The sequence below is a fragment of the Podarcis filfolensis genome (assembly GCF_964270895.1).
Source record: "Podarcis filfolensis genome assembly, chromosome: 5".
In the NCBI taxonomy this organism is placed as follows: Eukaryota; Metazoa; Chordata; class Lepidosauria; order Squamata; family Lacertidae; genus Podarcis; species Podarcis filfolensis.
The window spans coordinates 93028733-93053444 of NC_139608.1; the positions used below are offsets into that span (position 1 = coordinate 93028733).

The 24712-nt window shown below is 45.0% G+C and overlaps 2 protein-coding genes across 2 annotated transcripts in view; both read right to left on the reverse strand.

The window, feature by feature from the left end:
* Positions 1-12544, reverse strand: part of CRACR2A (calcium release activated channel regulator 2A) — a 43892-nt gene extending 31348 nt beyond the window's left edge. The window contains exons 1-2 of the mRNA XM_083615625.1: positions 11027-12544; positions 3364-3471 (exon numbers count right to left, since the gene is read on the reverse strand). The gene's annotated coding sequence lies outside the window, so the exon portion shown is untranslated. The remainder of the gene's footprint in view (positions 1-3363; positions 3472-11026) is intronic.
* Positions 12545-13851: 1307 nt separating this feature from the next.
* PARP11 (poly(ADP-ribose) polymerase family member 11) lies at positions 13852-22985 on the reverse strand. Its single transcript, XM_083616086.1, has 8 exons — positions 22560-22985; positions 21807-21941; positions 20663-20783; positions 19466-19541; positions 17837-17909; positions 17619-17749; positions 15933-16084; positions 13852-14227 (listed from the first exon to the last, which is right to left on the reverse strand). Exons 1-8 carry the CDS (start codon positions 22716-22718, stop codon positions 13914-13916), a joined length of 1161 nt encoding a protein of 386 aa, XP_083472212.1. The 5' UTR covers positions 22719-22985; the 3' UTR covers positions 13852-13913.
* Between the last annotated feature and the right edge of the window lie 1727 nt (positions 22986-24712).

The window sequence follows — 24712 nt, forward strand, 5'->3', positions numbered from 1 at the left end:
CAGAGACTGGGGTGGCAGGCAACATTATACAGCAGTACCTAAGGACATGAGCTTTGAGCTAGCATGCTCATTTGTGGGAAGTGGCTGCGGCTCACAAGCATGCGCCCTTGCCGGTTCAGAAACTCACATGTAGCATGACTAGGTTAGGCGGGGGTGGGTAGGTGAGGAAACTGGTGCGACCACAAGAAACGTAACGGCCACTTCAAGTGTGAGTTCATTCTGAGCGTTTCCACCCACCCCCAAACTTTTTGTAACTAAAAGAAAGAACATGGAAGATGGAAGAGAAAATAAGAATGAGCAGAGAAGGACAAGGAAGGAAGGAAGGAAGGAAGGAAGGAAGGAAGGAAGGAAGGAAGGAAATTTGGGGAAATGAAGAATACAGTGAGTGAGCAAGAAAAACAGAAGTGCTTTGAAAAGAATGGAGGAGTAATGGGGTGTCCTCTGTTATCTGGGGTAATATTATCAACCTTCCTTGACCTATAGTTGGGTACTGAGACTTCTCTTCCTCCACAAAGCATAACCACATAATCTTCAATGTTCCTCAGATGAAAATAGGGACATTTCTCTTTCTCCCATCCAGATGACCCTCCTCAACACAGCAAATGAAGTATTAGTTGAGAGAGATATTTCTACGCACATATTTGATTTTTGATTTGTTTTTTTTTTTGTCTCAAGTTGGTGAGAGGATGCCATAACACTAGAATTCATGGACATGCAATTGAGCCGAATATTGGAAGATTCGGGAAAATCCTGAAAAGAAAATCCTTCTTCACCCAGAACGTGGTCAAACTATGGCACTCGATTCCACCCATTTGGATGGCTTTACAAAACATTTAGACAAATTCATGGAGATGAAAAGGGAGACATGAGAGCTATGCTTTGCCTTCACAGCAACACTTCTAAATACAGTGGTACCTCAGGTTACATACGCTTCAGGTTACATACGCTCCAGGTTACAGACTCCGCTAACCCAGAAATAGTGCTTCAGGTTAAGAACTTTGCTTCAGGATGAGAACAGAAATTGCGCGGCGGCAGCGGAAGGCCCCATTAGCTAAAGTGGTGCTTCAGGTTAAGAACAGTTTCAGGTTAAGAACGGACCTCCGGAACGAATTAAGTACTTAACCCAAGGTACCACTGTACCAGCAGCTGGAAAACTAAGGAGGGGAGGGATGTTCTTGGGTTCGAATCCTGATTACAGGCTTCCCACAGACATCTGGGTTGGACACTGTGGGAACAGGATGCTGGATCAGATGGGCCATTGGCCAGATCCAGCAGGCTTTTCACAGAACCATAGAATTGTAGAGCTGGAAGGGACCTCAAGGGCCATCTAGTCCAACCCCCTGCAAAGTGGGAATCTCAAAAAACACCCATGGCAGATGGCCATCCAATTTCTGCTTAAAAACCTCCAAGGAAGGAGAGTCCACAACCTTCCATGGGAATCTGTTCCACTGTTCTTATGTCCTAATAATCTCAGGCTGCTGATCTATGTTTGAGCCTATATCTATCTATTGATTCATTGTCAAACTTTTTATTCCACAGACATTAATGCACAGGGGATTTTGAGAAGGTAGGGGTTCACTTAGAATCATTCCTGCAACTGGAAACTTTTTATGTAAAATAGCTTTGATGTTTTTGCACTCAAGCAGTGTATAAGTTTTATGAAATAAAATAAATAAAATCAACTCTTGATAAAAGGTGGGGTATAAATAAATGATAATAATAATGATGATGATGATGATGATGATAATTATTATTATTATTATTATTATTATTATTATTATTATTATTATTATTATTACAGTGGAGTCCCAAGCAAAGGGAAGATTCTAAGTGCATTTACCTAAGCCTACTTAAATACACCCTGCTAAATATGGGAATGGCAGCCCTGTTTAGGGAAGTTTCTAATGATTAAAGTTTTATTGTGCTTTTAATTCTCTTGGGAGCTGCCCAGAGTGGCTGGGGAAACCCAGTCAGATGGGCGGGATATAAATAATAAATTGATGATGATGATGAAACCACCACCTTAAATTTTTTATGCTGTCTAGTTGAACTGGTATTGGCAATTTTCAGGGATGAGTTGGAGGTTTGGCCCATAAATGGGTTTTTTATGTATTGGTTTTAACAACTGCATATACTACATGAGAATAATTATATACCCCCTTTCTTCTGTTATGGAACCCAAGAAGCTTACATGTAATTCCCAGATAGTCAGCCATCCAGGCACTGACCGGACCCAGACCCGTTTAGCCATAGCAAGGTGATGGTCTCATGCACCTTCACACCATACTCTGAAATTGCATCCTTTTTAAGATGCTTCAACAACTTGGTTGATCTTACACATGCTTAGCTGTAAACAAGCCCCACTAAATGAGATTCCCGAGCACTGCATCACAAATTCTTGTAGTTACAAACAATTCAGGGTGCAATCACATACTCACTTACCTGGGAGTAAGATCTATTGAGTTTTGAATTCAGTGGAACTTACTCTGGAGTAGACCCATTAAAAATGGTGGTGCAAATGGGCCTACATGCTAGCTGCCCACGTCAAAGAGAACAAAAAACCCTTTGCTTAAAGAAAGGGTGCCTATTTGATCAGGTTTAGAATATTCACCACATTTTTCGCTCTATAACACGCACCAGACCACAAGATGCACCTAGTTTTTGGAGGAGGAAAACAAGAAAAAAAATATATTCTGAATCTCAGAAGCCAGAACAGCAAGAGGGATCGCTGCGCAGTGAAAGCAGCAATCCCTCTTGCTGTTCTGGCTTCTGTGATAGCTGCACAGCCTGTATTCGCTCCATAAGATGCACACACATTTCCCCTTACTTTTTAGGAGGGAAAAAGTGAGTTTTATAGAGCAGAAAATAAGGTATATTGTTATAATGAGAAAAGGAAGAGAAACAAACCCACCGATGCTATTAAAACAGGTTGAGATTGCAACTAAATCTACACAACTTTTAGATTGTCCTGAATATCCATTCTCCTCCCCTGACAACCCACCAAGCAAAACTGCTCTCCTTTTCTTAACAGCACCTAGGAGGAAGTGCCATATTACTTGTCTTGTCATCTTCAGTGAGTGACGCTTACATCCTTTGAATTTACTCTAAGCAAGGGGGGCCCCCCGCACTGGATCTTCGACACAGGAAAGAGATTATGGCTTTGCCGCATTTCAACACATAAAAGACAGAGGAAGTGGAAACCAATGCCCTTCAGCCTCTGTAACAGACATGTTTCAGTGGTTCCTGGCAGGCTCATTCCTTCAGCTAGCTTTGGCTTCTGCATATGTGTCATTAAACATTCCTCTGCTTGCTTTCTGGCCAGTTATTTGTAGTTTATTTTTTAAAAGCCCCCCGGCAACTTACCTCTGCTCACTTCCCTGGAAGAACAAAATACATATCCGCAGATGGCTCTCGTGCGAAGGAACACGCTCAGCTGCGTCCGGTTGCAAGTCCTAAGCTTGTTTTCTGAGGCTGGTTGTGTGCACATAGAGGAAGAAGGAAGAGCGAATCAGAGGGGGCAAAGCACTTCCAAAACATTGCTGAGTCAACATGAATTTTATACAAGAAGCTGTGGGCGGGACAGAGCGAGTCTAACCTGTTCTGCCTCTTCTTTTTCCTCCCATCTTGTCAAACCCACATATACATGCCGTTTTGCCACAAGAGTAGTTTCATTTTATATGCGGTTGCTGCTTTGATCCTCGAGTAACAGTAGTTAAGTCATGATAGCTGGTATTGGAATTCACAGTTTTAAAGACACTTAACACACGTTTTAAGGTCTTCTTCTTCTTCTTTGTTAAAGGTAAAGGTAAAGGGACCCCTGACCATTAGGTCCAGTCGTGACCGACTCTGGGGTTGCGGCGCTCATCTCGCTTTACTGGCCGAGGGAGCCGGCGTACAGCTTCCGGGTCATGTGGCCAGCATGACTAAGCCGCTTCTGGTGAACCAGAGCAGCGCACGGAAACGCCGTTTACCTTCCCGCCGGAGCGGTACCTATTTATCTACTTGCACTTTGACGTGCTTTCAAACTGCTAGGTTGGCAGGAGCTGGGACTGAGCAATAGGAGCTCACCCCGTTGCGGGGATTCGAACCGCCGACCTTCTGATTGGCAAGTCCTAGGCTCTGTGGTTTAGTTGACTCCTAAAAAATGTGGGAATTACACGAACACATATTTGGAAACACGTGGATCATATAGCTATACTCATCAGAGTTCCAGGGCATCTTTTGGACAAACTGTATGTTTCAAGGTAGCTGTCCCTATAGAAATATACAGTAAGAAGGGGGGGGGGGTGTTCTACGCATTACATGAAAACAGAAAACTGCCTTACACTGAATCAGACCATTGGTCCATTTGGCTCAGTATTGTTGACTACAGTCGGCAAGTTTTCACAAAGAAATCTTTAAAACCCTACCTGGAGGCACCAAGGAAAGATGGAACATTAGACCTGCATTGCACAGCAGGTTCTACCACTAATCTGAGGCCCCCAAGACCTAGACAGCATCTTAAAAAGCAGAGACATCCAGTGGCGTAGCGTGGGTTGTCAGCACCCGGGGCAAGGCAAGTAATTTGCGCCCCCTAACCCGTGGATTTGCGCCCCCTAACCCGTGGATTTGCGCCCCCTAACCTGTGGATTTGCCCTAACCCCAGATGTTGCGCCTGGTGCGGCCGGCCCCCCCTGCACCCCCCACGCTACGCCACTGGAGACATCACGTTGCCAACAAAGGTCCGTATAGTTCAAGCTATGGTTTTCCCAGTAGTGATGTATGGAAGTGAAAGCTGGACCATAAAGAAGGCTGATCGCCGAAGAATTGACGCTTATGAATTATGGTGCTGGAGGAGACTCTTGAGAGTCCCATGGACTGCAAGAAGATCAAACCTATCCATTCTGAAGGAAATCAGCCCTGAGTGCTCACTGGAAGGACAGATCCTGAAGCTGAGGCTCCAAGACTTTGGCCACCTCATGAGAAGAGAAGACTCCCTGGAAAAGACCCTGATGTTGGGAAAGATTGAGGGCACAAGGAGAAGGGGACGACAGAGGATGAGATGGTGGGACAGTGTTCTCGAAGGTACCAGCATGAGTTTGACCAAACTGCAGGAGGCAGTGGAAGACAGTCTAAATCACAGAGCCTAGGGCTTGCTGATGAGAAGGTCAGTGGTTCGAATCCCCACGACGGGGTGAGCTCCCGTTGTTTGGTCCCAGCTCCTGCCCACCTAGCAGTTTGAAAGCATGTCAAAGTGCAAGTAGATAAATAGGTACCGCTCCAGCAGGAAGGTAAACGGCGTTTCCGTGCGCTGCTCTGGTTTTGCCAGAAACGGCTTAGTCATGCTGGCCGCATGACCCGGAAAAACTGTCTGTGGACAAACACCGGCTCCCTTGGCCTATAGAGCGAGATGAGCGCGCAACCCCAGAGTCGTCCACAACTGGACCTAATGGTCAGGGGTACCTTTACCTTTACATATTCAGTACCGTGTCCAGTATTGGCAACACACTGCTACCTGGGTTGCATACGGATTAGGCCACTGGGCTGCGCTCCCTTTTTCTGACGTGTGAGCAGCAATTTGGATTGCACTGAAATATGCAGGCCTCCAGCCTTTTAGAGAAGAGCAGCTACATGAGCAGTGCTGGCAGGTTTCAGTGACAGTGCAATTTTGTTGTGCTGAGGTCTAGTCGTCGTTCATTTTTGCAGGTACAGTGGTACCTCAGGTTAAGTACTTAATTCGTTCCACAGGTCTGTTCTTCACCTGAAACTGTTCTTAACCTGAAGCACCACTTTAGCTAATGGGACCTCTTGCTGCTGCCGCACCGCTGGAGCACGATTTCTGTTCTCATCCTGAAGCAAAGTTCTTCACCTGAAGCACTATTTCTGGGTTAGCGGACTCTGTAACCTGAAGCGTATGTAACCTGAAGCATATGTAACCTGAAGCGTATGTAACCTGAAGCGTATGTAACCTGAGGTACCACTGTACTTTTACTCCCTCTGATCTGGACACTTTATGCAGTCTAGAATAGCATTAGCTTTTTTTTTTCTCGCTGCAGCTGCACTAACTCATGTTCAGCTTATGGTCTACTAAAACCCCTCAATCCCTTTCACAGGTGTCCCCTATCGTATATTTGTGCAGCTGGTTCTTCCTGCCTAAGTGCAGAAACTTACCATATTTTTCACTCTATAAGATGTACCAGACCATAAGACGCACCTATTTTTTGGAGGAGGAAAACAAGAAAAAAAAACATTCTGAATCCCAGAAGCCAGAACAGCAAGAGGGATCTGGCTTCTGGGATAGCCTCTTGCTGTTCTGGCTTATGGCATAGCCACACGCAGCCTCTCCCGGGCAGCGGGATGAAGGCTCCCCCAAGAGCCGCGCTCCCTTTAAAGAGCGCTCAGGTAAAAGCCCCCAAGAGCCACACACACGCTCCGTGCACTCCGTGCACTGAGCAGAGCCTCCCACCTGCATTCGCTCCATAAGACGCACACACATTTCCCCTTACTTTTTCGGAGGGGAAAAGTGCGTCTTATAGAGCGAAAAATACAGTATATTTGTCCCTATTGAAATTCATTTTGTTAGCCTGGGTCCAATTCTCCATTTTGAATCTCAATTCTGTCTTCTGGGGCATTAGCTGCCCCTCCCAGGGGATGCAAATTTGATGAGCATCCCCTCAATTCCTTCATCCAAGTCACCCCATCATGATTTTGTATTCATCAATCATATTCAGTGTTTTTCTAAACAAAAAAACCCCTCAAATGTCATAGCCATTCCTAGGAGAGGAGCGCTTCAGCCCTTGATCATTTGCCTTGCCCTTTCTTTTCTCGCTCTGCGATATTGTTCATGAAATGGAGCAAGTTGAATGCAGTATTTCAAGAGTAGTTGCACCATAGACTGTGTTGTGATGGAGCAGGGATCAAGCCCTTTCTCTTATTTCACAGCAAGCACAACAATGTCATTTCCTGGGGTGCTCTTTGCCAATTGTCTGTGTGCCAAACACATAAGCCTTTCCTGGAAAGAGATCTAGCAGATAAGCTAAGCAGCGAAAGGTAGCCAGCTCAAAGAAGAAAAGACTAGAACATGCAGTACAGTGGTACCTCGGGTTACATATGCTTCAGGTTACAGACTCCGCTAACACAGAAATATTACCTCAGGTTAAGAACTTTGCTTCAGGATGAGAACAGAAATCGTGCTAAAGTGGTGCATCAGGTTAAGAACAGTTTCAGGTTAAGTACGGACCTCCGGAACGAATTAAGTACTTAACCCGAGGTAACACTATACCACTCTATTCTGAGTGAGACCACACTTGGTGGTCTTGGTGAAACTTGGTGGTCTTGGTGAAATACCGTGTCCAGTTCTTGCACCACAATTTAAGAAGGATGTGAACAAGCTGGAATGTGTGCAGAGAAGAGGGTGACCAAGATGGTCAAGGGTCTGATAACAAAGCCTTATGAAGAACGGTTGAAGAAGCTGCGTATGTTTTGCCTGGAAAAGAGGAAACTGAGAGGAGATACGATAACCATCTTCAAATATCTCAATGGCTGTCACATGGAAGACAGAACGTGCTTGTTTTCTCCTGCTCTGGACTTGAACCAATGGCTTCAAATTACAAGAGAGGAGATTCTGAGTAAACATCAGGGAGAATTTTCTGACAGGAAGAGCTGTTCAACAGTGGAATGGTCTCCCTCAGGAGTCTGTGGACTCTCCTTCCTTGGAGGTTTTAAAGCAGAGGTCGGATGGCCACCTGTCATGGATGCTTTAGCTGAGATTCCTGGATTGCAGGGGGTTGGACTAGATGACACTCGGGATCCCTTCCAACTCTACAATTCTATTGATTCTACGCAGGGGTGCCGACTTGTGTAAAATACTGGGGGAGGGCCAGGTAAGCCCCACCCCACACAATCAATCGCATGACACAGTGCATATGTACCATTTGAATGGCAATGCCTATCAACTTGGGGGTGACGGCCCCCTCAAATATTTTATGGGGAGGACCACAAAGGGACCTTGGCCCCTGTGATGAGACATTTTCTTTCTTCTTTTTTTTAAAGAAATATTTATTGAAGTTTTACAAAAACATAAATACAAGAACACATAATAAAAGAAAAAAGAAAAATAAAGATACAACATACAAAAGCAAAGAAAAAATAAGAAAAATTAAAAACAATTCCATTTTTCATAACTTAAAGCTCATTTGCTTGTTTCTTTGACCTCCTCACACCTCCCCTTCTTGTATTCCCATTTAAATAAGCAAATCAGCAAATCCTTACCCTCTTTCATTTATCTTAACTCTATATCTTAACATTTTATAACTCTATATTTTCATCCATTATCAATTCATTTTTGCATATTCTTATTAACTTTGTTGCTAATGCCACTTATTTTCAATCCAACATCATTTTTAACATTCATTAATTTTACAGTCTTTCTGAAGATAGTCTTTAAATTTCTTCCAGTCTTCTTCCACCAACTCTTCTCCCAGGTCTCGGATTCTGCCAGTCATTTCCGCCAATTCCATAAAGTCCATCACTTTCATCTGCCACTCTTCCAGGGTGGGTAGATCTTGTGTCTTCCAATACTTTGCAATAAGTATTCTTGCTGCTGTTGTTGCATACTGTGATGAGACATTTTCCTCCCCTTTTCATAATTTTATAAGCAGGCAAGTGGCATCAACTGAATTAAATAAAAGGAGGTACTTCATACAGCATACATATTTTGTCACAGGTGGACTTTGGTGATAAGCTATCTTGATCAGCAGGTTCTCCTTATGTTCTTAATTAATTGCCACAAGATGTAGCGACATTCATCAACTTGGGCAGCTTTGAACAGGGATTACGTAAATTCAAGAAGGGCAAGGTTATCAAGGCCAGAGACATTTGCAAACCGCATTATGCAAGGCATTCCATCATTATAAGGCAACAGCAACAGAATAATACAATTCTAAAGCAATAAAATCCTCAGTAACCTAATTATTATACTCATCCCATATGAAGACACAGAAAGGCAAATAGCATCTTCATTCCTTATTACAGGGGCATGTCAAAAAAAACAACAATCCCACAAATAGTTCCACCATTAGAAGCCTCAATATTATGCTGCTTAAAAAATTATACCTGTTGACCTAAAAACTTGAATCTTGGCTTCCATGGTCTACAAATGTGTCAAGTTTCAGCCCAATCCAATAAAAATTGCCAAAGGTACAGCAGGTTAAAACAGATACTTACTCTTTTTATTTCAATTTTTAAATGGGGATTTCTGATTTTGGTGAAAATTACTGTTGAGGTACTTTCCTCATGCTTGTTAAGAAATGCATGTTTTCATTGGTTTAGAGACGTTCTGAGCAACGGTTCAAATGTCAAGGTTTTGATGCCCCATTAAAACCCAGGGGAGCAGCAATGTTTGCTGCAAAGGCCACCTGGTGGAAGCTGTGTGTAATCCTATTCCTTTAACTTACCTTATCATAGAATTGTAGGGTGGGAAGAGACCTAGTCCACCTCTGTTGAAAAAACACTATTAAAGGAGAATCCACTACCTTCCATGGGAGTCTGTTTCACTGTTGAACCGCTCTGGTCACCAGAAAGTTCTAATGTTTAGCATGACTGCTTGAAGGAGGCAGTAATGAAACCAGTCCTTAAGAAACCCTCCCTGGACTCAGAAATCTAAGTAACTGTGGTCTAAACCACAGAGCCTAGGGCTTGCCGATCAGAAGGTCGGCGGTTTGAATCCCCGCGATGGGGTGAGCTCCCGTTGCTCAGTCCCAGCTCCTGCCAACCCAGCAATTTGAAAGTATGTCAAAGTGCAAGTAGATTAATAGGTACCACTCCAGCGGGAAGGTAAACGGCGTTTCTGTGCACTGCTCTGGTTCGCCAGAAGCAGCTTAATGATGCTGGCCACATGACCCGGAAAAACTGTCTGCGGACAAACGCCGGCTTCCTCGGCCTATAGAGCGAGATGAGCACACAACCCCAGTTGTCCGCGACTGGACCTAATGGTCAGGGGTACCTTTACCAGCCAGTTGCAAATCGCCCCTTCTTGGGCAAGGTTCTTGAGTCATGGATCAGATCCAGGCACTGGAGGAATCTGATTTTGTAGACCCATTTCAATCACGGTTTAGACCCCTGTTTTGGCACAGAAATGCGTCCTTGTTAATTTCCCACAACCTTTCAGCAACTTTCACTCTGGTTATCCTTCTGGAGCAGCTGTGCGAGTTGCGGATGAGTGGCACTGCTTTGCAGTGGTTCTGGTCCTCCTTGGAATGTCATTTCCAGAAGGCAAAGCATGGGGAGTGTTCTTTGGCCCCACAGAGCCTTCAATGTGGGATTCCTCAGGGCTCAATTTTATCCCCTATACTATTTAACATCTACATGAAACTGCTGAGCGAGGTTAGCCGGAGTTTTGGAGGATCTGGGGGGTTTTAGTACACCACAAGCTTAACATGAGCCAACAGTGTGATGCAGCAGCAAAAAAAGCCAACACTATTCTAGGCTGCAGCTTAGGAACCACAGCATCCTAAGTGCTCACAGACTGACCATTTAATTATCTGCCCTAGTACCTTTCCTGATATCAACGCCAAGCTGACTGGTTGGCAACAGCTGCATCCTGCAGTGTTTTTGCTGCGCTACCAGCACCGAAGTGACCTCCCCAGGGTGCAAACCTGGGCAGTGTTTCTGGAAGTCCTGGGCTGCCCAGATGACAAGACTCCCCCCCCCCCAACTCACTGATGTGGTCCAAAGTAAATCAGGGCAATACACTTGTCACCAGCTGGTACGTCTGCAGGAGTTACAGGAAGGAATACAAAGCACTGTCCAACTGTCTTAGGGACTCCACTCTGGACTTGTGTAGGGTTTGCTCCTTAGCCTGAAAGGTATCCCACAAGGCGGCAGAAGTTTAGGATCAGTTTTCCTTCTCCTTGATGTCTACCTTCCCAGGTTGACGAGCCCCATCTGCCCCTCCCTTCCACTAACAGCACATAGAATCATGTAGAAACCACCTTGACCATTGGATCCACTATTAGTCCCGGGTTCAAGACCCATCGGCTATCCTCACCTGGTTTAGCCAGCCAGCTGAAGCCGTTTCATTTCATTTCACTTTTAATTCGTATACAGTGGTACCTCAGGTTACAGACTCTTCAGGTTACAGACTCTGCTAACCCAGAAATAGTACCTTGGGTTAAGAATTTTGCTTCAGGGTGAGAATAGAAATTGTGCAGCAGCAGCGGGAGGCCCCATTAGCTAAAGTGGTTCCTCAGGTTAAGAACAGTTTCAAGTTAAAAACGGACCTCCAGAATGAATTAAGTTCTTAACCCGAGGTACCACTGTGCCGTCTTTCTATATTACTGTACACAAGGCGGTTTACAAGATGAAACAACAAAGATCTCACACACCACACAATCTGACCCAATACAAAAATGCCATAATAAAAAAAAAACTTTAAAATAAACAACTTATATCTTTAAAAAGTAGTATTAAATAATCCATTAGATTATAATAGTACACAATAAAATTAAATATCAGCAAACATTAAACAGAAATTCACTCTTAACAATTACAATAAATAATTTCCAAACTAGAATCCATAAAAATAACAGCAAGTGCATAAAATAATGCAATACAAATTGAGAAGCAAAGACACACAACTTATAAAATTATTTTTTTAAAATACCCCTGACCTCCTCTTCTCTCTTTCCAGCTGCTTCTGCTGGTCCTAAAGTCATGGTGTGGGAAGGCCCCTAGGGCTGGTGGAGGGCGCAAGGCATGTGGGAAAAGCCATTGCCTGATGAACAGCACAAAGTCTCTCTCCCCTCACAGTGCTTCCGCTAAAAACAGCCGCTTCCTTATCGAGGCTCCACAGATTGCCATTTCTTCCAATTTAGTGGTAAACATCACATTTTCCGGGGGGGGGGGGGAAATACCGTATTTTTCGCTCTATAAGACGCACCAGACCACATGACGCACCTAGTTTTTGGAGGAGGAAAACAACAACAACAAAAAAATCTGAATCTCAGAAGCCAGAACAGCAAGAGGGATCGCTACGCAGTGAAATCAGTAATCCCTCTTGCTGTTCTGGCTTCTGGGATAGCTGCGCAGCCTGCATTCGCTCCATAAGACGCACACACATTTCCCCTTACCTTTTAGGAGGGGAAAAGTTAGTCTTATAAAGCAAAAAATACGGTAATCCATAGGGCAAATGCAAAACCGCTCAGACCTGTGCCTAGAAAGTACGAGGCAAGTGGAAAACCTCTTGGGTCCCTGCTTTCCATGCATGTGGGCAAGCCCCAAGTATAACACAGAGAAGCATCCCAGATATCATTGAATTCAGTGGGACGATGTTGGTTCACCTGGCTACATTGTCCACACGATAGTGCACTAAATATGGGGCTGGTGCTGGGAGAGCTGAAAATAACATAACACTCAGCCCCAGAGGAGACAGCTTATCTATAATTTTTTCTTTAGTGACAGCGTGAATCATGAGATGGGATGCTGTTAAATTGAGTAAGGGGGGAATGCAGGTTTTACGGCCGTTATTTTCAGGGGTGGACTAAATGACTCTTGGGGTCCCTTTCTACGATTCTAATACACACACACACACACACACACACACACATGGGGGGGTTAATCCTGATGTATATTTTGATTTAGGAGGCTTAGTTTGGTCAGAATCGCGTATACACGTCCAGAGTTAATGCTAAATACATTGCTTCTGGTAAATGAGCCACCATAGCCGCTAGAGGGTCGTCAACATTTGTGCCCTGGGCTTTTTAAACAATGTACTATCTGAAACCAAAGGGGCACATGGGTTGCCAGGTGTGAATTTTCCCCCAGCTCTCCCACCTCACTCTAGAGAAGTTCAGACACAGGGTAGAGCCCTCGTCACATGACCCTTGGCTCACGTTGTCATGTACCCATTCTCACTATTCCTGTGCGGATGTAGGCTTTTGGTTTTACTGAGACTAGAACAAGATGCTACCACAAATATTTGGTCTGACTATTAGCTCTACCCCATACTGCCTACCATCCCCTTGGACTTGTGCCCCCGTTCCACTTCAGTGGCTGTAATAATAAATAAAATAATAATAATAATAATAATAATAATAATAATAATAATTTATTTATACCTGGCCCATCTGGTTCAGCTTCCAACAGAATATTAAAAACACAATAAAACATCAAATATTAAAAGCTTCCCTAAACAGGCCTGCCTTCAGATGTCTTCTAAAAGTCATATAGTTGCCTATTTCTTTGACATCTGATGGGAGGGTGTTCCACAGGGTGGGCACCACCACCGAGAAGGCCCTCTGCCTGGTTCCCTGTAACCTCACTTCTTGGAGGGAGGGAACCACCAGAAGGCCCTTGGCGCTAGACCTCAGTGTCCGGGCAGAACTATGGGTGTGGAGACGCTCCTTCAGGTATATTGGGCCGAGACTGTTTAGGGCTTTAAAGGTCAGCACCAACACTTTGAACTGGCGGCTGTAGGAAAGCTGCAGGATTTATAACATGCCAAACCTAATTCGCATTTTATAAAATGTCCATTTGGATATGAGCAGTATATCTCACTTTTAGCCACAACGGCTGATTATTTTATCACAGGGATAAATTTAAGTTAGATGTTACAATCCTACTGAAGAACCACCCAGCTCTGCCGGTTACTTGAATTTTATCACACAGCCAGTTTTGACAGGTGACGGATTGTGAAGTAAGCAAGCTGAACCAATTGTTGCCCTGATATTTTCAATTCCTATTTGGCCCAAGTTCCAAGATTAATGACCATATGTAATGTAGCATGATCAATAACAGTGCTTATGAAGGATTTGAAATTTAAATGATCTGAAATTTGAAGTTAGTCAAGCTTCATACTTCCATTCTGCCAAACACTTATCCAAGAAGTAAGTTTTATTTTCTTTAGCAAACAAATTAAATACCGCCACTCAGCTCAGTCAGCTGAACTCTATTAAATATTCTGGATAGATCTGGTTGGCATCAAAGATGACAAAAATCCTTGGGTTCCAGGTACTGTCTACACAGCTGTCATATAAATTCACAAAGCTCCCATCTTTTGAAGGTGGTCTCACGTATTTGGAGTCCCCACTGACATAGTCCCCCGTCAATACACGAGCGAGAAACATCACTTTATGCTTCCAAAACATCTGAAGTTGCAGGTCAACTCCATGAATCTGTAATGTGCTGCCATGCTTCAAGTCATCTTTGCAGAAGCGGCTGGAATATAAAGCATCCCTTGCAAAATATGTCCCTACAGAAAAAGAAAAGTGCTTGAGCATAGTCCAGAAATACAGCCATCCTACTTACTGAAGCCTGAGGGTGGAACCACACATGATCAAAGACATGGGATTGCTGCCAAAAATGGCAACCGTGTCAAATCCCCACTTCTAGGGATGCGGGTGGCACTGTGGGTTAAACCACAGAGCCTAGGACTTGCCAATCAGAAGGTTGGCGGTTCAAATTGAGCTCCCGTTGCTCGAACCTAGCAGTTCGAAAGCACATCAAAGTGCAAGTAGATAAATAGGTACCGCTCTGGCAGGAAGGTAAACAGCGTTTCCGTGCGCTGCTCTGGTTCGCCAGAAGCGGCTTAGTCATGCTGGCCACATGACCCGGAAGCTGTACACTGGCTCCCTCGGCCAATAAAGCGAGATGAGCACCGCAACCCCAGAGTCGGTCACGACTGGACCTAATGGTCAGGGGTCCCTTTACCTTTTTACCTATCGCCTAAAACAGGGGTCAGCAAACTTTTTCAGCAGGGGGCCGGTCCACTGTCCCTCAGACCTTGTGGGGGGCCGGACTATATTTTGAAATAAAAAAATGATGCAAGAGCACCACGAGCCCTGGTGGCTGCTTACCTGTGTCTTGCAAGTGGCACGGGCTGGAGGCAGCGGCGGAGGGATGATGAGCAGTGAGCAAAAGGGCTCCGGAGAGTGGCTGCTTCAAATGGCAGCCGCTCGAGCGCTGCTGCTGCTGCTGGCACCAACAAAGCCCAGCCCCCTTCCTCCTCTAGGCAGGGCGGAGAGAAGCCAGGAGGAGGGAGGGAGGAGGCGCCGCCACTGTGTGAGGGAAAGAACACGCGCACTGGCGATCCACGCGGCAATTCCCAGACTGTCCATGGGCCGGATCCAGAAGGCAATTGGGCCTGATCCGGCCCGCGGCCCTTAGTTTGCCTACCCATGGCCTAAAACATGCATCAATGGAAACACACAATAAAATATAATGGTGTCACGCACTTCCTGACCCGCACCACTGGATAGCAGCCGGAGGTGGAAGCAGTATATGCACCACCTGCTCTGCGATTGGTTGCTGGGACTATGTGGAAAGCTTCCAGAGAAATCCAGATCATGGAGTGCCAATTCCAGCCCTTGCTTACTTTTCCTTGGAACATCACTCACTTGAGGACTAGTGGGTGTGCGTGGGAACTTGTTGGTGATTTGCCGCGGGTCTAATTTCTGGGATTAGCTCTAATTTCTGGCTCTCAATTCTGAACCTTAGCAAGACTTTTTTTCAGATTAATTAAGGGATGCTCACAAGGGCAGCATGGAACTACTTTGTAGTAAAACATTTAACTAGGATTCTTCTTCAGATACCAAGGTATCTGAAGAAGTGTGCATGCACACGAAAGCTCATACCAAGAACTAACTTAGTTGGTCTTTAAGGTGCTACTGGAAGGAAAAAATTTTTTTTGTTTTGACTATGGCAGACCAACACGGCTACCTATCTGTAACTAGAACTATGGAAGGCACCACATTGAGCCGCATGAAATGGAAGTCCATCAACCTCACCAGGTATCTGAAGAAGTGTGCATGCACACGAAAGCTCATACCAAGAACTAACTTAGTTGGTCTTTAAGGTGCTACTGGAAGGAATTTTTTTTTATTTATTTAACTAGGAGAAAGCTGCAAGAACATAATGTGCATGCAAACCCATAAAAGATATCTCATGCAGCTCCTTGCCTTTTCCATATACAGCGGCATGCATGCCATTGATTCTCCAGTCAAAGTTATGAATGCAGATGGCTTCCACGAATTCACTGCTGGTGCCATGAAACAACATATGTTCATTAATGAAGGAGACACCTCTTTTCTTCTTTAGCTGAGCCTTTTTCCTGTCAAAAGGACAAAATAACAAACAATTTGTAATGGAAATACGCTACTAGAATAAAAATGTGGGCAAAGCAAAAGCCAAGGTCGGAAAGCCATTGCCATCTCACAGTTGAAGAGGTAGTAAATTCCTTTAAAAAAATAGACTGCAGACTGCAGGTAGGAGACTGCACTTGTGAACACAGGGAGAGGCATAAGCCAGATCACTGATAAACTAGTCTTCTACTTGCAGAAATGTTTTGTGGCTTTTTTTAGTTGCACACAAGGTAACATTTCAAAAATAATATTCTCCATACACCAGCTGTATGAACTAATACAGTCCTTTCTACCACACAATTGCACACATTAGAAATTTGATATTTTATAAATCAGAGCCCTAAATAAATTTTAAAAAACAACACTGGGATATCACTATAATTCATCATGCAAAAACCATTAACGGATCTACTGCTAGCAAATATTGTTGATGCTGACCTATAAAATAGTTTCGGCGCAACCATTGGAGACCAATGAATTTCCTGTTGTGGGGTTCTTGGCTGAGAAATCATTACGCAAAACAAATAGCAGATCTTTGCTTAATGTATTTCTGTAAGTGTCTGCATACAGCTAGGAAACTAATTATAAAAAAGCTGATTAAAAAGGCCCCCAAACGGCAATTTCTAAAACATTTTACAGGCATGTAATCAGACACTTGCCCAGCTGCCTGTGGTAATACATGTTTACAGATAACCAGGCAGGGATGTTGTTGTTTTCCTCTGGCAGTCAGGCTACTTAAGTTATGCTGGTCTAATTGAAAGGATGAGTAAATCATACTGGTTTCGACAAGGTTTCTGCTGCCAGAGCACTTTATGAATTAGCACATTAATGACATGGATATATTTTGGCATGGAAATACAAAACAGATCAAGGGAAAATCATGATGAGTCAATGTTATGTAAAAAGATCATGCCAAGAACATTTCAAGTGGCATTTCTGTGATGAAGAAAATGTGCAGACTGGTCCAGTTTTTTTAAATACTGCCTTCAACTCCTGCAACCTTCAACAACAATATTTGGGGACTTTGAATTGAAATGTCACATTTGAGCAGGCCAATTCAAGTCAGTTAAACCTAAATAATTGAATTTGTTTGTTATTATGCGATGGATTTTTGTGTTTTTATACTGTAAACTGCCCTCTGCTCCTCAGATGAAGAGCGGGAAAGAATTTTTAAAACAACAACAACAACCAAAACTTGTAGAGTCAACTGCCAGGACCACAATAACAATGTTATCTTTTAATTAAAACATTACCAGGGTGAGCTAGTAGGAGATATGGGTTGACACTGGCCATTTATGTAGTTTGGGGCTCAGTGCACAATGTATTAAAAGAGAAAAGAATGAAAGACATGCACTGCAAGGCAGATAAAGACAGGTCTGATTAAGAATGAACAAAAGGAAACATGAATTTTAAGCTTGAAATTAAGTCAATGTAAATACTGAAATGATCTGTCTTTAAAAGAGATGCTATTTAGCACAAAAATGACTTTAAAAATAGTCTCACCTGCAAAAGAATTCCCACAGGTCTAGATTCTGAATTCTCTGAATTCTTCTAATCCGATTACTATCCATTGTTTTCCCAAACTGGCTAGCAACCTCCTTATATTCATTTGTCAGCTTATGCAAAGTAATTAGCTGAAGGAGAGAGAAACACGGAACTTTACCCAGATGCATTAAGTCCTTTGCTTCTAACGTTTTCAAAATAACCTACTAAGGTCTTACCTGGTATGGCTCTTCTGAATTTACATTCTCCCAGTGTGAAGGCATGGGGATAGACTGATTTTCACAGATGAAACTTTAAGCACAAAAGGAGTAGTCAGTACGCTGTCACATCCCCCACTCAAGACAGAAATACTACACAAAATGCAAAATGTACCGTATTTTTCGCTCTATTGGACGCAGTTTTTCCCCTCCAAAAATTGAGGGGAAATGTGTGCGCGTCCTATGGAGCGAATGCAGGCTTGTGCCATAGCCGCGCGCAACCCCTCCGGCAGGGAGAGGCTGCACGGGGCTATGGCTTCTATAGCTCCACGCAGCCTCTCCCGGCAGGGAGATTTTTTTTATTTTTTAAAAAGGATTTTTTTATTTTTTAAAAAAGATTTTTTTTTATTGATTTCCCCATCTAAAAATTAGGTGCGCCCTATGGTCCGGTGCACCCTATGGTGCGAAAAATACGGTACATTTACAAAAATGTAGAGGATTGGAAAGAGTTTTAGTTTCCTCTTTGGATTTTGTTTTTGAACAATAAGCTCAGAATAAAAAGAAAATAATCAATCAGGTGCTTTAATGATTTGCTGAATTAGAAGCTTAAGGTTTTAGATGTGCCTATTTAGTTATGTTTTCTCCAATTTTCCTACAAGGGGCAGTGGTTACTTAACTTATTCCCAGTTCTTTGTCCTAGGGAGAACCCAGAACACTAAGAAAATGTAAGAGGTCACCTGAAGAGCAAATGATCTTAGATTATTTTTAAAAATCAGTTCTGGAAAGGTTAGGAACACAGGAAGCTGCCTTAAACCTAGTGATACCACTGGCCCATCAGCGCTGATGATGCCGACTGCTAGTGGTTCTCCAGGATTTCAGACTGGGGTCTCTTGCCTGCAGACGGCCTTGGCGCCTTTTGCATGCAAAGCAGAGATCTATGGCCAGAAACCAGAGACTGAAGGAATGGGTTTCCCAAAAGACTTGCAGCTCTTTCCCTTGAAGTAATTAAGTCTGATTCACCTACCCATTCCTTTTTCCTTATTGAATATCTTACTCGTTTAGACGATCAAGAAGTTAATCAAAACAGGAAGAGAGATGAAAACAAGGAAATAAATAATGTACTTTGCACAGCTTCTATTCAATGAGGCTCGAACAAAATAACTTTTGCTCGGCGGACTGCAAGAGAGCTCATTCAAAACTGAAAGTTTTCAGGGATGCAAAGTTAAAAAGAAAAAAAGAGAAATGAAGTAAATTGCTTCTTCGCTTGTTAATAGCAAATATAGGGCTGGTGTATAAATTGCATCAGATATTGCAAAATGGCTACGATAATTTGTTTCCACAATGTCTGAGGTGCACCAAGTGATGAACTGTGAATATAGTTTCATCTGTCTTTTGCATTTTAATATACTCAAGGTGGGGGGAAGACTATCAGCATTAACCTAAAACAGGCTTCCTCAACCTCGGCCCTCCAGATGTTGAGACTACAATTCCCATCATCTCTGACCGCTGGTCCTGCTAGCTAGGGCTCATGTGAGTTGTAGGCCAAAAATGTCTGGAGGGCCGAGGTTGAGGAAGCCTGACCTAACAGGACACTAAAACATTTAAAGAAAAAAATAACTATGTCACAAGGAAAATGTGAATGACTGTTACCTGAAGGCAGTGATAGAAAATGGAGCTCTTTTTATGGGACGTTCTTTTCCAGTTGTTTGGTTAGTTTGTGTCATCCCTGTGTAAAAAACCAGAGTTAGCCAAAATCTAAATCAGCCTACTGCTGGTGCCCTCCAGATCAGGAGTAATGAGAGTTTTAGTCCCAATACTTGGAGAGCACCAGGTTGGGAAAAGCTGGTCTAGAAAATGGACAGACAGAATTTTGCCAAGCACTTTTTTCAGTGTTCTTTCATGGGAATTTTGGTTAACAGCACATAAAAGTGCACCAATGATCAGTTCACAAGCCAATCAAAATCTATTGTAGGTAAATTGATTTGATCTGTTCAAATGTAGCTCTTGCCCTTTCTTACAAGCTTTAAGGAAACACACACTGGGGACGGGGGGACGACTTTCCCTTTTGTTAGTATCCTGCTCTCACTCCTGATTCACACTATATTTATACTGAGTTACTGCATTCTATCCTATCTTGTCTTCAAGACCTCTGGGCAGGACACATAGGGCAGCTCACAGAATAAGCCATACCAAATGCTAAGGTAAAAGGTAAAGGTAAAGGGACCCCTGACCATTAGGTCCAGTCGTGGCCGACTCTGGGGTTGCGGCGCTCATCTCGCTTTATTGGCCGAGGGAGCCAGCGTACGGGTCATGTGGCCAACAGGACTAAGCTGCTTCTGGCGAACTAGAGCAGCGCACGGAAACGCCGTTTACCTTCCCGCTGGAGCGGTACCTATTTATCTACTTGCACTTTGACGTGCTTTTGAACTGCTAGGTTGGCAGGGGTAGGGACCAAGCAACGGGAGCTCACCCCGTCGTGGGGATTCAAACTGCTGGCCTTCTGATCAGCAAGTCCTAGGCTCTGTGGTTTAACCCACAGCACTACCTGTGTCCCAATGCTAAGGTACTGTGAACTTAATAAGGGTGTAAGAATAAGTTAAGCTTGTGTTTTAAAATGTCGTAAACCACCGATAATGTGATAAAAATCAATCAAGTAAGTCTCCCAGGCAGTAACCCATACAAATGTGCTTCTCTTCAACATAGTCACTGCATCATATGCCTTACTAAAAGTAAAAGTTCTCTGTTAATTATTCACCCACGCAATCAGAAAACTTCCCAATTACAACATAGGGTATTTCCCCTGGCTTATAAACGTCTTATACCTTCTCAGTAAATAGATATACATACCTGAAAAGTCCAGCACATAGTCGAATTTTGCAGTTGTAAAAGAAATGGAACCTTGTGGATTAATTTTGAACATCCCTTCAATGTCTTCACTGCTAAGTGAACACTGGCTAGTAGAATCAGTCTTCAAAACAAATGAAAAGGTTATAAAAAAGTGACCCAATAATTATTAGCACATAAACAACATTTTAGAGTGAATTTTAGAAGAATTTAGGAAAATAGATGCAGAGGTGCCTCAGTAGTTTTAATACTTTCAGCTACAAGATTATGTAAATGTCAGAAGTGCAGGAGAACTGCCAAAGTTCTCATTTAAAATTTAGAACATTCTTTGTTTGAGATTTTGCATTCATGGCATCTTACACCTAACAAACCCAGCATAATTCTGCAAAAACTGTAGGCTGGGGTCTCCTTCAACCTTTATTATTAATCGGAACAATGTCCTTGTTTTGAACTGCAATACTACACACAACTGGACGAGAGAAAGCACCACTGAAGTCAAATGAATTGATTTATCCACTATTACAAAATCAGTTATTGCCAGTAACTGGCATTCTGCAAAATTTCCTACAACAAAAGAATTGATAAAGAAAGCATGGCAATAAGCAAAGCTATCTAAATTAAGTGAAGTCAAGAGTAAACAATATAATGCAAAAGGTTGCTAAGAAGAAGAAGAAGAGGAGTTTGGATTTGATATCCCGCTTTATCACTACCTGAAGGAGTCTCAAAGCGGCTAACATTCTCCTGTCCCTTCCTCCCCCACAACAAACACTCTGTGAAGTGAGTGGGGCTGAGAGACTTCAAAGTGTGACTGGCCCAAGGTCACCCAGCAGCTGCATGTGGAGGAGCGGAGATGTGAAGAACTGGCAATCAGTTATCTGATTTTTGTAAACCAAAATATGGTATTGAAACAAACACCTAAAACTGTTTTCCAATTGTGCATATATTTGTATAAAAGTTGAACCCTCTGATACTTCCAGCAGAGCACGTTGTTGCCTATTCATGTATTTTAATATAAAATATACTACGACTTGCAAGAGATTCTTAGCCTCACTTTTCCATCTGTGAAATGAAAACAACCTACTTTGCAGCGTGTGAGGACAGGAAAACAGAATGTTGAACAGGGTGGGCTATCTACATAAATGACTACCTCAAACATATGCCACTTGCCACATTCAGCCAAGTAAAACCAACCCCACTGGGTATCCGACGTGTCCATTTCTTCGAGGGGGTCTGCCATATCATCTGCTCCCTGAGACATCTCTTGAAACGGTCCAGACATTTCCTGAAAGAATCAGAGCAGTCGCACGAGTGAAATCCTGGTAGCAAAAAGCTTTCGCTGGCTTGCAATTCTTAAGGGGGGGGGGGAAACATTTCCAAAGTTTAAAACCGATGCAGAGTTCTTACAGATCCTCACACAGGACTGGAATCACAGGGGAAAGCCCTTTGATGACACTCCCGGGGGTGCCCTGTCAAAATCTGCCTCCTACTCCCAACACCTTGTTCTGCAACTTCACCTGCAAACATCCACGGGGCCGCATCCTGGGAGGAACAAGTGGTCCCCAAGCAGTGGCGTAGCGTGGGGGGTGCAGGGGGGGCCGGCCGCACCGGGCGCAACATCTGGGGTTAGGGCAAATCCATGGGTTAGGGGGCGCAAATCCACGGGTTAGGGGGCGCAAATTACTTGCCTTGCCCCGGGTGCTGACAACCCACGCTACGCCACTGTCCCCAAGTCAACCGGGAAGCATCGGAGTCAGCTCTTGGGGGGGGGGGACGTGGTCCCTTTGCTCCCCCCCACCCCAAATAAAATATTTGAAGGGGGCCGGATTCCCTTCCCAAAGTTATGGGGCATTGCCATTCCAGAGGCGTGCATGTGCCACGTCTGGTGATGGATCAGGCTTACCTGCCCCCTCAATACTTCAAGTCGCCCCCCCTGCTCGGAAGGCGCTAAACCCCGAGCCCCCCGGGGAGGGCTCCGCTGGGCGGAAGCGCAGCCAGCCTCCCCAGCGCTATCCGGGGCCGCCCCGCTGCTCTGGCCTTTTTCAGCGGCGCCCCAGAGCATGTGCAGAGCGCGGGTTCCTCCCTCGCCCAGGGAGGCGCCTGGAGGAAAGAGGCCGCGGCGGGAGGGCGGGCAGAACGGGATCCCCACCGGCTTCTCCTCACGCCGAACCGGCAGCTCCGCGACCGCCGCGCGAGGAAACGGGGCCGTTTGTTTACATGTAACGCAGAAGAGCCACCTGGCGGCCGCTCCTCCTTCGCCCCCTCAGGCGGAGCTGCCCTTCTTCAGGCAGGGGGCGGGAGGGGGCGTGGCTTGCCCCGCCTGACGGACCGACGGACGTGCGCCCCGCCCCCACCCGCCGCTTCCGCCCTCTGTGCCCGCCCCTTCCGCCGCCTCTCACCTGTCAGAGCCATAGCTGTCAATTTACAGATTTGAAAATAAGGGACCAGCAGCCAAAATAAGGGATTTTGGCTTAGCTTATGCACTGATGGAGCCAGGCTGCTTTGGCTGCCACTGACTGTGTTTTGCAGGGGGTTGGACTAGATGATCCTAAGGGTCTACAACTCCAACCAAAGAAGAGTGGCAGACAAAACTGATGAATGACGTGGAGATGGCAAAGCTTACAGGCAGAATTAGAAACCAGGAAGAGGATCTCTTTAATAAAAGAATGGGGAAAGTTTATAATTTAGTTGAAAAGCTATTGTAAAGAGTCACATGCGTTGGTAGGATTGACAGAAAACTTGTAGTAAAAATTTGAACTATGGATGGACAAATGATTGTTAAAAATAGAGTTATGAAAGGGGTGCAGAGGGGAAAATCACTACATTAAGATGCTGCACTGGTTGGAAGGGATGCTAAGCAGCACGTCGGGGCTGCCGTCGTCCTGGCGCGAGGAGTTCCATCGGCCCTTCCCCACCTGAGAGAGAGGGAGAGAGACTCTCGCCCACGCCGCCTGCGAGCCTGGCATGAGGTGGTTGCAGCGCTGCGGCGGCCGCTGAAGTGCGGCCCTTCTGCGTCCCTCCCCATCCCCTCCTCTTCCTCCTCCCTCAAGCCGCCTCCTCAGCCGCCGCTGCCGCCTCCGGCTTCCCCTGGCAGCGCAGCAGAAGTCTCGCAAGAGAGGGGCTGCCTGCCAGCCCGCTGCCACCCGTCTCCTTACAACGCGCCCCTGGGGGGGGGGGGAAAGGGAGAGACAGAGACGCTGCAGCTCATGCACACTCTCTCAGGGCAGAGGACCCCAAGCCACTGCTTCCCTCCCGAGCCGGGCGAGCATGAAACCTGGGAAATTTAAGGGACATCATCAATAAGGGACAGCAGCGGGACACGGCGCTGGGATAAGGGAGTTTCCCACCAAATAAGGGACAGTTGACAGCTATGGTCAGAGCCCGCAAAGCCACCTGCGAGGAAATGCGAGCTCGCTTTTGCACTTTTTCAGGCGCTCCGGAGCCGCCGCCACCGCCCGTTGCTTTTCCTGCTGTGCTTTTGAAGGGCACCGCCGCCTGCGTGCTGCCGCTGCTACCTCCGCTCCACACGCCGGGCCCATCGCGTGCTGCTGCTGCCTAAGGCCCAGGCAGCAGGACCGTTTCCCGTGCCAGTCACGGTTGTGAAGCAGCGCATTGCGCTCTCCCCCCTGGCAGCATCTGGTCGGTCGTTTGCAGCGCGAAGCGGGCCATGCGGCAGCTGCCGCCAGCAGAGGAGAAGGGCAGACCTGGTGCCAGGGGGAGAGTGGGAAAGGCTGCGATCCCGAGAATGCTGCAAGCACAGGGGAGCAGAAAGCACTTTCTCAGGTCGCCACTCTGCCACACCATGTGCAACAGGTCTGTGAATGAAACAGGCAGTGCCGGGTTTACATATAAGCTAAACAAGCTATAGCTTAGGGGCCCCCCAAAAAAAAATTCAGAGGAGAAAACCTGTATGTACATTTCTAAAATATAAGAAAAAAACAAATAAAACAAAACCTACATACAGCAACAGTGTGTTGTGTTGTGTAGGCTCCTATGATGTAAGTCATTTGCCCCGCCTGCTAGACTGCTCCCTAAAATATCACTGATTTGCTCATT